The 12,701-nt window shown below is 37.7% G+C and overlaps 1 protein-coding gene across 1 annotated transcript in view; it reads left to right on the top strand.

Annotated features, from left to right (window-relative positions):
* Positions 1-12,701, top strand: part of LOC102695723 (E3 ubiquitin-protein ligase RNF123) — a 124,804-nt gene that overhangs the window by 13,793 nt on the left and 98,310 nt on the right. Inside the window, exons 13-21 of the mRNA XM_069189409.1 lie at positions 549-674; positions 1,223-1,315; positions 2,019-2,092; positions 2,474-2,591; positions 3,554-3,653; positions 4,710-4,771; positions 5,599-5,670; positions 6,389-6,509; positions 7,581-7,682. Of these exons, the coding sequence (XP_069045510.1) occupies positions 549-674; positions 1,223-1,315; positions 2,019-2,092; positions 2,474-2,591; positions 3,554-3,653; positions 4,710-4,771; positions 5,599-5,670; positions 6,389-6,509; positions 7,581-7,682 (868 nt within the window). The remainder of the gene's footprint in view (positions 1-548; positions 675-1,222; positions 1,316-2,018; positions 2,093-2,473; positions 2,592-3,553; positions 3,654-4,709; positions 4,772-5,598; positions 5,671-6,388; positions 6,510-7,580; positions 7,683-12,701) is intronic.

The raw sequence follows: 12,701 nt of genomic DNA, 5'->3' as shown, positions 1-12,701 counted from the left end.
GGTAACTGGTTGTACCTTTGGTAACACCCAGCCATTAAAGTTAATTACATTAACAGCTGCATTAGTTAAGAACCAATCCCTGACATCCAGTTTTCTTATGCATGTATTACAGATACACGAGAGCCAAAAAAAAAGACTTGGAATGAAATACACTGCAATTACAGAGATCTTGAAGTGCAGATACTGTATATGTTGTTTTTCTTCATTAAAAAAAATATATTTTTTGCCACGATGAGTCACATTACATTGGAATATTATTTGGTATAACATATATATCTTGTCTGTCAAAATATCCTATGTATAAAATATGAAAGGTTTAACATTTTTTCATTCTGTTGATTTTATACCACACAATGTCATTAACACAATCTCATAACTCATAATTGCTTACTTACATAATTAAAATTCAGTATTACTGGCTAAAGGTTTGTCACTGTTGATAATAACAATCTTAAATGAGAGTCCTTGTCTAGACCATGCTAATAATATGTTCTGTGGCTGTGGGGCAACTTGGTACTCAGTGTCATGGTGTCTCTGTGTGTCCACAGTGTAAGGTCTACATAGTGGAAGATGTCCTTATGAATTTTCTGCTGAGTATTTTAGAGGGGGGTGGCTCAGTGGATGAACACCCCCTCATTCAGCAGCTCCTGGATCTCTTTTGGCTGCTGATGGAAGTAAGTGTTGTAGAAATGAATCTTTTTTCTTTTGTTGTCAGCTCATGACTCACAGTTCACTTAATAAGGCTTGGAGCCTGTCTTTGCATATTAGAGTTATTTCTCATTACTCATCTTCTCTTAAGCTTAATGGGGTTTCTTAATTAAACTGAAGAACAAGTCATGAACTGCTGGGTAGCTTCTTGTAGCTCATATGACCAAATCATCGACTTTCCTTTGCTGAGGAGAGCTCATAAAGGTCTTGTTAACATGTATTCTTTTCATTCCTTTGTAGTTCTAAAACCGATATTTCATTTTAACTTTATTCTTATTTTATGGTTCAGTGCCAAACAGTTACTCATTTCGTCAACTTTACCCCTTTTTATTTATTTTTTTATAACGAGAGCCGTGTCTAGAAAGTACTCTTCATTATTTTATGTTCACACCTCTATTTTTGCTTTCTTTGTGTTGAATTTTATGTAGAATTTCTCCCTTTGCACTAGGGTTGATCAGAATCACTGTGCTGAGCACTGGAGTGGGCTGAGTGCGCCTCTTGTTTTGCTTTCCAGGATTATGAGGTGAACGAATGCCTGAAGCAGCTGATGATGTCCCTCCTCAGGGCCTACAGATTCTCTCCCATCATCCCTGACTTGGGCTTCCAGGTAGTCTGGACTGTCAGTCCTTATCTCAATGCTGCACCAAAAGACTGAGATCTGAGAAACCTCATGATGTACAGGAATCTAAGCAATCGCTTTTTACTGCTCTGCCAAGACAGCCTGGTTCCCATAGTGTACCGCAGAGCGAAGTGCAATGGCCCATTCTCAGTCATTGCTCTCTGTGTGGGACATAGAACGGATTCAGTAATTGTGTTTTGTAAAGGCTGCTGTCTTTATTTTATCAAAGTGCTCTGTGGAACCTGGATGAATATAAGGCAGGGCTGAGTGACAAAGTCTTCGGTGTCTTAAGTGTTCTCTCTGACATGACTACAGAAGCGAAATGACCTTGTACTAAACTCTCCGGAAGCAGAGTGAGATTCGTAATCAACCTTAAAAAAGTATGTCTTTTTGTGGGGTTAGAAAATCATAGGTAAAGTGTGATCAATTTTTTTGAGCCTTTAAAATGGGGGGCATCCCACAATGAGACTCTGTTAAGGGAAAATTAGATAATGGAAAAAATTGATTACTTATCATTTAAATGCAGGTATTGTGAAATACAGCTTTTAAAAATTTAAGCTCAACTTAAGCACATTAGATCACTCTGGATCTTGGGCTTTGACAGTAAGTGAAACAGTGTTATCAGATAGTAGCTGAACAACTTACTCCTACCTGGACGTCCTTGTAAAATCAAACGTTTTGTGTCTTTCAGATCCATTATCTGCGCCTAACGACTGCTATCCTTCGACATGAGAAATCTAGGAAGTACCTTCTAAGCAATGTGTTATATCCTTTCACCTCCAAAACAGGAAGAAAGCTTCTCATTATTAAACCCCTAAACAGCAAACGCACACCTCTGTTCTATGCTGCTGAGTGAAAATCTTTATTATGATTTATTAGCTCTTAAAGTTAATGTATTGTGCAGTGTATTACTTAAAGTTATTTGGATTGAACTGATAGGTTCTGATTGAACTTATCTGTCACTATAATTAGGCTTTAATGTAGTGAGTCCCTCTACAAGGATATCTTCAGCTTATTTCTGCATGTGCGTGTGTTAGGATTAATGGGACATACAGTATGTTGTAATCAACATGGAGTTAAACCTTTGGGGGAAGGCTTGCGTGGCTGGTGAAAGTATTAAAGCGTTTGTACCCTTGACAGAGCCACGTTCGACGTTCTGCGCTCTGTGGTATTCTTCTTCATCAAGACCCCCTTGCGGGTCAAGGAGGCCGGCCTGGAGGAGCTCATTCCTACCACCTGGTGGCCAAGTCGCTTTGACAAGGAGGTGAGGGTTCTGTTTAACAGGGCTCGTGCGCTGAACCAGTTACTGAAGTGATGTCTCCCCCCTCGGAAAATCTAGACCGTGGTAGAAGATCCGTCCATGTGGCGGTGGCACTGACAACTAGGGAGTGGTGCTGTGCAAGTTCAAAGCCCACGACCACCCAGGATCATATCCCAGCCACAGGCAGTTAGAGCTGCACTTATCACACCTGGTTTAGTCTGAACCTTTCGCCTACCACAAAGACCTCCTGGCTTTGTAAGGACTTTATGAGGACGTTTCTGTCCAAATCACTTATGAATGAGAACGAACCAAAAGCCAAGTCACTCTCCTTTCTGAGAACTAAAATATGGTGTGAATTATCCTTAAAACCTCAAAATGCTTAGTATTTTTTTCCATTTTTCTTTTTTGATCTTTTGCAAATGGGGTTTGCCTTAGTAGTTCTGTGCATTTCTTTTAAGAAGAAGTGTGCATCGATTGTGAAGTGTCCCATAATTATCGTTAGAGGTTTACCTTTGAGACATTAGAATGTAAACAATTATTACAAATGAGCAGAGGCCTCAACAACATAGCTACAGTAGGTAGATTGTCCCATATTCCTAAAGAAGTTACTTCTAATCTCATTTTTAAATTCTCTTTAATCAAGTTTCCATTTGTGTCCTCTGTTCCACTTTTATTTTTTACTCTGAAGACGCCCACAGGGTTGACTTAGTCAAAGACCTTGAGGGTTTTTAGCAATGGTAGTCAGCCTGTCAAAATTCTTTAAGAATCAAGCAAGTTTTTATTTATAGTGTCTTAAAGGAGTGAGCCTGTACTGGGCTGTATAACAATACATATAGATGCTTCAGAGTTGTAGATAGTTATGTGTGTTTATGCTTCCTACTGGTCTGAGCTGTGTGGGTCTGCCATTGTTGATTCACGCACAGCTTTAGTGGGCAGTGGGTTAAGTATTGCTGTTGTGTTTCAAGGGGAAGGATGAGAGGGAGTCAAGAGAAGAGAGTGCTGAGGAAAGACTGAGGCGCAGGGCCTATGAGAGGGGCTGCCAGCGCCTGAGGAAGAGGATTGAAGGTGAGGACAGTTTTAAGTTCAAGTTCAAGTTCAAGTTCAAGTTTCAAGTTTATTGTCATTACCCTCATATACATGGTATATGGTATAACGAAATGCTATTTAGCTAGCTCTCGGACATAAGTAGTACAAAGAGAAAAAAAACAACAACAACAACAACAACAACAACAATACAATTGTGTAGCAAAAGAAAGACAGAGACAACAGGCAGTGTGCAAAAAACAATAACAGACGATGTGCAAAAAAAACAACAACAGGCAATGTGCAAAACAACAAAAAGGTAACAGGTTATGTGCAAAAATATGCATCAACAGAATAAAATAAAGGGATAGAAAGTATGGGGAGTGAGCTTTTGCCATGTATGGTAGAGGTAGATTTTCAATGTGTGTTTGGGTTTTTGGTAAGAAAGAAAGGAAGAAGGCACTGTGAGGTTCTTTTACTGAGTTGGTTGGCTACACTGAGGCACTGTTAAGCTCACTGGCAAAGTTTCGCAAGTACAAGATGCTAAACATTCCTTAAATTATCTTAATTCGCAGTACTAAAATATAGCGACACTGTTATTTAATTTAAAAGAGAATACTTTAACCCTCAACCCTAGCTCCACCCTCACACATGCACTAGGTGAAAAACAATGTTAAAGCCAAACTTCATTAAAATCCAAAACCGACCTCTGCGACTCATTTTTAAGTATTGCAGTCACAATTTAAACTGTAAATTAAAAAGTGTAGGCCACTTGCAACAATTGTTTCAATTGAATTGAAGGCTTTTCTGTTTTGGAGCTGGCTGACGGAGCTCAGATGTGGGATTAAGACTAACTGAAAGAAAAACAAAAGTTCTCAAATAGAGGGATGCACAGCTGGAGCAAAAGACAGTGATTATGATTCCAAAACCCATTTACAGTTGTGCCTCAAGAGAAGAGATGGCACGGGTCGTCCTGTTGCTAGAAACTTTACCTTTAAAAAAGTATAGACTTTTTCAAATGTCTTCGCCTCAGTGAGAGTTTTACAGGCTGGGACACTGTAGTTAATATGAATAGTGATACTGAATTTTGTTTTCCAGTGGTGGAGGAGCTGCAAGTGAAGATTCTCCAGCTAATGCTGAATAACAAGGACAAAGGGACGGTATGTTTTTCCGTGCTGAGCCATACGCGTCACACCATATTCGCATTTCTGTGCTGTGTTATCATCGGTGTCCTTGAGGTTTTTGGATGGTCCTTTCGGTTCCAGGCAGGAGAAATCAATGTTAATACAAATTTATCAAGTAGGTATTTTTTCAGATGCATTAATGTATCATACAAGGTTTGAAAAGCTTGCAATTGGAATTATCGCAATCATCTTTTATGAAAATGTTTTTACAGATACTTAACTGGTGGATTTGATTTTGCAGTAAGAAAAATATGTACCTTAGCAGAGCAAAACCAGCAAAATAGGTTGGAGGGGTAAGGAGGCAGCAGGTTTTTTTGTATTATTCACTTTTGCCTCATATTTTTGGATTATTGTTCTTAAAAGACTGCAATTCCAATGCTAACACACAGCATGGATTTTCAAAATGTGTGTTTTGCTTAATTGCAGAATTCACAAAATGCCCAGGTTAAACTTTTCTGTGACAGTGGTCACAGCCATGATATAACCTCAAGCTATAAGTCTTATAAGTATGTTTTAATGCACTGAGTATCAAAACAATATGAAAGCAGGTGGTAGACACTAATATATGTTCATTTTCTGTGGAGTATTCTTTAAAAGTCCATGTCATGATGTATATCAGTTAGTTTAGGAGCAGAAAAAAGTATGGCTCACAAAATCCATACTAATTAACATTTGAATTATAAAATACATTTATGATTTATTGGAGTATCTGTTTATAAAGAGCAGAAGCGTGAATGTTGATCAATAGTTATTGTATATTCTAATCTCAAGGATTTGATTTTTATATAATTTGCCCCTTTTAGGGTGAAGCCTCCCGGTATATCTTCCTTAATAAATTCCGCAAGTTCTTACAAGAGAACGCCAGCAACAGAGGGGTAAGACAAGCCAGCAGAATAGGAAAAGACACGTTTTTTCATATACGTTATTTTTTTAACACATTTATTGCAAAGTAAGATGTGCTCAAAAGCATAATGGTTGGAAATTAATATGTACTTTTTTTGTCAGGTATCATGCCAGATTGAAGGGAAATGGGAAAACCACTATTTTGATAAAGCATTGGACTATTTTGAAAAATAATTTCTTAAAACTGAATGGGGCTATAGATGTAACCTGATCTTGTGTGTAGCCTTTAAAGACATGAAGCACAGGATGACTGATGTCTATTTAGGCTGATTGATCGTCAAGCACTAATGAATGAGTGAGTGAGAAAGGGAGAGTGACCCCTTTATAAAAAGGGATCAGGAAATACTGGGCATTGTTTCAGGGCTTTAGGATGTTGGTTTTGAAGAAATCAAAAATATATTTAAAGTGTAGTGAACAAAACATAAGGACATTACTGCATACCTCTTAAAAGACAGTTTTGCTCTATTAAAAATATTTTTACACTGAGAGCTTTTAAGGTCATGCAACGACTTACAGGATGATCCTGTAAACCTTCGCTAATGGTTTGAATGGGCTGTTACAAACCTTCCTCGTGTTTTTCTGAGCATTTCAGAGGAAAGATCCAGCTGCGGTTTTGCGAAAGTGCTCTGCCTTCACACATTTAAACTGTGACTTGTATTACCCTGCCATAACTCCTCATTGTCCTTCCAGAATCCTACAGTGCTGTGCCCTCCTGAGTACATGGTGTGTTTCTTGCACCGCCTCATTACTGCTGTCAGGAGCCTCTGGGATGAGGGCAAAAGGAAGATCCCAGGGTGTGTGAGCAGCGAAGGTACAGTACCTTCTGGGCAGGTCTTAGGTCTTAGGTCACCTTATGGGCTGGAGGTCTCCTCGGAAAAGCTCTCATGCAGCTCAGATAAATCACTGGGGTTTGACCTCGGTCTTTGGTATACAGCTTGTTTGATAGAGGGTGTAAAGAGATGTCACACAAAAAGTAGCCCTCCTATGTTCATAGGAGTGTACACCCACGAGAGTTTTCTTTCCGTAAAATGGGTGTTCTTAACTTCTATCCAGACTGAAACCTGCATATCCACCTTCCTTACTGAATCTATTTGGAGGTATTTTAATTTTATGTGTAACACACCACTATAGCACACAGGTACTGTAGTTAGAGACCAGGAGTACAATCTGTGAAGCCTTTTAATTTTGGTGGTCTTGTCACTTGCCCTGAGGCTCACATCCTGAGTACCCTTACACTGAACTGAGAACCTCTCTACACTATGATCCTATCATCAGTCTTCATAATAAATTTATTAGGTGCACTGACAGAGTTTTTTATCACTGATTCTTCACTGTACTTTAGGCTTTCAATTCTAATAATTAATCTGGCATAATGATGTTCTTAATAGATTTGTTAGATTATACTCAGGATGGAAGAAAGCATTGCACCAGACTACATAATCATTGTGTGTGATGTGGATGTGTGTCTTTAGATTAGTTCCTGTCATACAGTTTTGAGAAACCTTTTTTTAGATTTTTGAATGAAATCTTTTACAGTGATTTTCCTGTCTGATTTGAATCATTATTCAGAGCATGTATATTAGGACACCGGATCATCAGGAAAGAAATTGCTTTTCGACTGAGATGTTGTAAAATTCTGCATTGAAGTTACTGTTCCTTACTTTCTGAAAACTGGTGGGGCACTCTGTTTCCTGTCTAGATGAACAGTATGTAGATGCAGCGTTTTTTTTTTTGCTTGGTATGCATCACTGCTGCAGTGCACAGAACAGATGTGTCATATGTCAAGGGGTGTTAGGGACTTGCAACTGTGATGACGGTTTCAGAATAGATCTAATATTCCTGCCCTATGTTTTTCTTTCTCTCCTCTCTCTGTCATTCTCAGAGGCCTACGTTCCTCCTCAGCTGTTTTACAATGGCAAGGTGGATTACTATGACCTGCAGAGATTGGGCGGCCTTCTCTCCCACCTTAAGAAAACCCTCAAAGGTCTGTGTTTTTTTGTGTGTAGAAATGCAGAGCCTGCTCTGGTAGAATCTTGTAGAACCCAAACTGAATCCCAAGCCATGTACTGTAACTCAAAAGGGCTTTTCTGCACTGTTTCTGAACTGAATATAGACATCTCTATAGAGGTGTCTCCTCTATTTCTTCTGTTGCCCCAAAACAGAAAGTTTGAATTTCAGTTTGTTGATGTCTGCATTTTGAACATCATGACCTGTTGTTGCCTTTTTGCTCTTCTCTGTTATTCACTTTAATAGCTCTATTTTCATTATTACAGTTAAAAAAATGAATTTGGATTCATAAATAGGGGGCAAATTAAAATAAAAAAAGCTTTATCCTTTATTTAAAAATAAAGCTTTATCCTCATAAACAGGAATATAGGATTATAGTAAGATTTAAAAGGAAACGTGAGTCCACAGTCCAATTCTGTAAACTCCAGAGGAGGGCGCTGTTGCCCTGGTTTTCACTCTGTTAATGTCACTGATCAAAAAGGATACCGGGGTAGGGCTTTGTCAACACTGAGAAGCTTAAACAATCGATAATTTGTATCTATAGTATTTATTAAATTAGTTTTATGTATTGGTCATGTGCCCGGTCTTATTTTTTAGCTATTTTCCTGGTGGCAGCATGAAGATTGTGGGTGTAGCCTTTGAAGGCTGCGTTTTATGTTATGAACCTCCAGTCTAATTCACATTGTCTCCTCTTAAAATCCTACCTGTTATAGGAATCATAGTCTTTTAAAATTATTGGCAGGTCTGTTTGTGAAGTTTGTATATCTATACTGATTAGATTTGTCATGACACTTTAAGATTAACGAAGATGTAGTCGGTCTAAATTATTTTTTGTTCAAATGATAAATGCAGAAAATATAGATTATATTTTTAATTTATGAAATTCATTACATATCATAGTCCACTGATACAGTTATCGTAGCTCTTTCTTGAAGCTGTTGGGTAGAATTTAAGATTGTTGCTAGATTGTCATGTTTTTTACATGACAGTAGTTTTAGCCTATTATTATCTTATCAGTTCTGTAAAATAATAAGCATTGGTAAAGGGTTTTTCTATGTTTCGGTTTCTACGACTGTTATCCGGCAAGATCTTAAATCTGAAAAAACGATTACGGTGTGTGATGTTCCTTGTGCTCGCATGGACACTCCAGAAATGTAGACAGTGGTTACTGGCTGGTGGAAACTATGGCTTAAATAAATAAATGTCAGATTTATAGCAGGTGGATGGAACCCTAATAATGGTTATTCATTCAGTCATATTTGTATTTTTATTTTCAGGATCTATGCCAGGGATCTGCCTGGCCCAAGATTCTGGGGTTCAAACCGCATGATTAAAGTGAAGGGAGCTTTCATCTTTGCATGTTTACACTGTGGCTGTTTATACAAGGCCGTAACTCAGTCCATGTCACCAGCTTTATGTGAAAAGCAGCTCCTTGCCATTTACCACTGGCTGCTTAATTAGACACAGTTCCTCTAGGATCTCATTAGCATTTTACATACCACACTGCAGACCTCGTTATTCATTTCTAGAGTGGTATAACAAGAAATAAATCTTCCGGGCATTTTAAAAAAAAACATTTTCACTTTAATTATTATTGATTTTAGGGGGAGTTGTTTGTTGGTTTTCACACTAATTCAGTTACAAAAGTTACATAGTTTGTGATTTTTTTCAGAAACGCTTAAAAGGCATCTTGAATTTATTTTCACAAGTTTCAGTGCCCCATAAACCCAGTTCAACACCAAAGCAATTTTCATCAGCCTTTTGCACAACATATTGTAAACTAGCAGAAGTAGTACAGCACAGTTCATTCACACTGCTAGATTCTTTCACTGAAGAATGAACTATATTCATTTTAAAATATTCTGCATTTTATACCATAATATATTGCATGCTGATGTTAAATAACTTAGTAGAGGTGGAATGTTCGTTCTTCATCAAGACTCTATACCAGATCTGATTGCATGACAAAGCCAGCATCCAGTCAGTTCTACAACCATTGGATTGGACCATCAGTGTTGTTGTTCTGATAAGTTCTCAGCAAGTTACAAAAAGTGTGAAAATAGTACTTAGGAAATCAATAAAGATACAGAGACAAAATATGACCTTTGCTAAGATACTGAATGATTTGAATATTTTATTTCCTTCACAATAAGAATTGTCCTTATAGAAAACACACTCTTAACACACAGTAGAATTGTCTGGTTTTCTTGCAGCACTTCTGTGCCTGTGTCGTAAATTGCCACCCTCTGCACTTGGGCTGAAACGATTATTCAGTGTCGACAATGAAAATTTGTCGACAAATATTTCTGTTGTCGATTTTTCGTTTTCGTTTTCAAACGGGCCTCCAACCTACAGCGCGTTAATGACTTAACCTGAAGAGCAATGCTGCCATAGCGTCGGAACTATAAAACAGGTTGAACAAGAATAATGGCGGAAAGTTCAGAAAGAAGCAACGTGTGGGAACATTTTCTTAAAACAAAAGAACAAACCATAACGTGCAGAATATGCAGGGTTGATTTAGCATTCCATGGCAGTACAACGTGCATGCTGGAGCAAATGCATGACGTTCGGTGGCGTGGGCGGCGTTCTGACAAATGGAGCTACCCGTAGTTCGAACGGTCAGAGTAGTTTGTCAGAATGAGCTACCCGTACCAAAATCACTGAAGCTCACCATATCCTATCCAATTATACAAGTCATTAGAATAGGTTTCGGAATAATTAGAAGTATTTAGCAATTGCGAAATACCACAAGCTCCCACTCATTTGTCTATTAGCCTAAAGTCAGGAGAGTTAAAGATGTTATTGCAGCATATTTTCGGTTGATTAACCCTCAGAAGAACTGTACGAGAAAACAGATAAAGCTTGTCATCCTATCAGAAAGAAATATGGGCTAGGTCAAAAAAATGTTTATTTAAAAATGTATTTAAAAATCAGCAGCTCACCCAGTCATAGCGTTACATAGATTGGGTTACGTAAAATTGTTTAACCTAAAAACAAATAGCTCGTCCTGTGAACTACCATCATTTATACAACATGAAATAAAAATACGATCACAATAGACTACAGTGCTAACCCGGTTAAATGATACTGCAGCCGATAGAGATAAAATCTACGTTTATTATTTATCAGTGTTCATCACCGCAGCTCATATTAGCAAATCCTACAGTCAATCGTAACATTTGCCTGCTGATGTTCTGAGTTCACAGTTGGATTTCAAGTGACTTAGTTGTTTATTTTAAAGTTTATTTTGAACTTTGAACTTATTTCAATCCTGTTTTATTCATTTTACTTTTTGTATTTAACTCTGTATGTTATTTGGAATTTTATGTTTGTACAAAAGAAGAAAAGTTTTTTTCCCCGGAAATTTAAGATTGAAAGACAATGCTGTCTTATTCTTACTGGTACTTACTGGTAAGAAGTAAGAAGATGTTAATGAAGTTAGGTTGAAAGTTTTGTGTTTCTCATTGTTTTGTTGAATAAAGGTACTGTGTATGGCTACCAAACAATGCCAAACATTAGTCACAGCCTTCTCATTTAGAAGCCATGATTTTCATTGTTGTCATATTTCCCTGAATAATCGATTATCAAAATATTCGTTTGTTGCAACCCTGCTCTGCTCATGCATTTTTGTCAGGCTCTGCATGATGCAAAGCCCTGCCACAGGCTGTTGTATTTTGTTTTTACTCCATATTGTGCTTGGTGCAGTGTCCTACACTTATTATAACCATGTCACGCTTACTTATTTCAGTAGGATCAGACTTTGTTGATTACCAGAAATCAGAACAGAATCAATCTCCTCCAGACCACAAATGAAAGATGATTTAGTGCAATAAACAATGTGATAAATGGACTATTGGATCCTGATGTACTGTACTTAAAATCTGCTGGGCACCAAACTGATTGTGTTATATACTGGTGCCTCATTACATAAATGGTACAGGATGTTCTGTCTCATACAGATATACTGTTTGCTGCTTTGCACTTTCAGCTGTTAAGTACTAAATCAAGGCTCCGGGGAAATCTAAACATATATTGAATATATATGAATATGCTTTTTTGTTTTACTGACTTTCCAATCGCTTTCTTTCTATCTTTGGTGTATTTCTTACCATGTTTCAGTTTCCTTTTCGTTCCTTTTAATTGTTTACATTCTTGCTTTCATTCTGCCTTGTATTAATGGGTGATCCTAACTCAAAGCCTGCCAAATGTTCAGTCAGTCAGTAATCTGTAAAATAAACCTCTAACAGAGTTTGAATTGTATAGAGTCAAATACTTCCACATCTTGAAAGCAAGTGCCTCCAGTAGAGCCCGTTGATAAGTGTTGTACAAAATCAATATGTAGTTTTTAAAAAACCTTAAACTTAACCTGTAATTTCTTTTTCATTTTTGAAAAGTCTGCTGTTGATGTCAATGAGGATACATGTTAGGAAGGGAATGCCATTTGTGACCCTTTAAGTTCATTAGTAAAAAATAGACAATTTGCCAATGTTGCCAGTTCTCTAGGATTTTTTGTCACGGCAGCTTGGTTTCATTTCCATTTCAACATTTCAGAACTACTGAAGTAATGAGGTGCTACTGTAGACGCAGGCTCTGAAAGTGTCCACTAATGAGAAGAAATCAAAAGCTTTCTCCAGTTGTGAGTGCGTTTATAAGCAGCAGTTTGTGAATGACAAGCACCCCTTTTTTCTTTAGTGGCTTAAACATTGCAAGTGTTAAGTTTTTGCAGATTTATGTATTGGACCTTTGATGTTTCTAGAGTTGGGGGATTTATGGCCATGGGGATCGCTTGAGTAAACACAATTTATAGCCACTTAGAGGTCACTTCTGCAGGTGTAATGAAGCCTCTATATCACCAGGCATCAAAATAATGAAACAATATTTCTCTGTCTGATTTTTCAATGGGATTTCCAAACCCTGGTTAGGCTTTATTCTCCCCTGAGCTGAACACAGGCCTCCAGCTTATACCCACGTCAATCAAAACTGAAACCTTTCCATG

This window comes from Lepisosteus oculatus, chromosome 4, assembly GCF_040954835.1.
Source record: "Lepisosteus oculatus isolate fLepOcu1 chromosome 4, fLepOcu1.hap2, whole genome shotgun sequence".
Classification (NCBI taxonomy): Eukaryota; Metazoa; Chordata; class Actinopteri; order Semionotiformes; family Lepisosteidae; genus Lepisosteus; species Lepisosteus oculatus.
The sequence above is the reverse complement of the archived record's forward strand: the minus strand, read 5'-3'. Positions and strand labels throughout refer to the sequence as shown.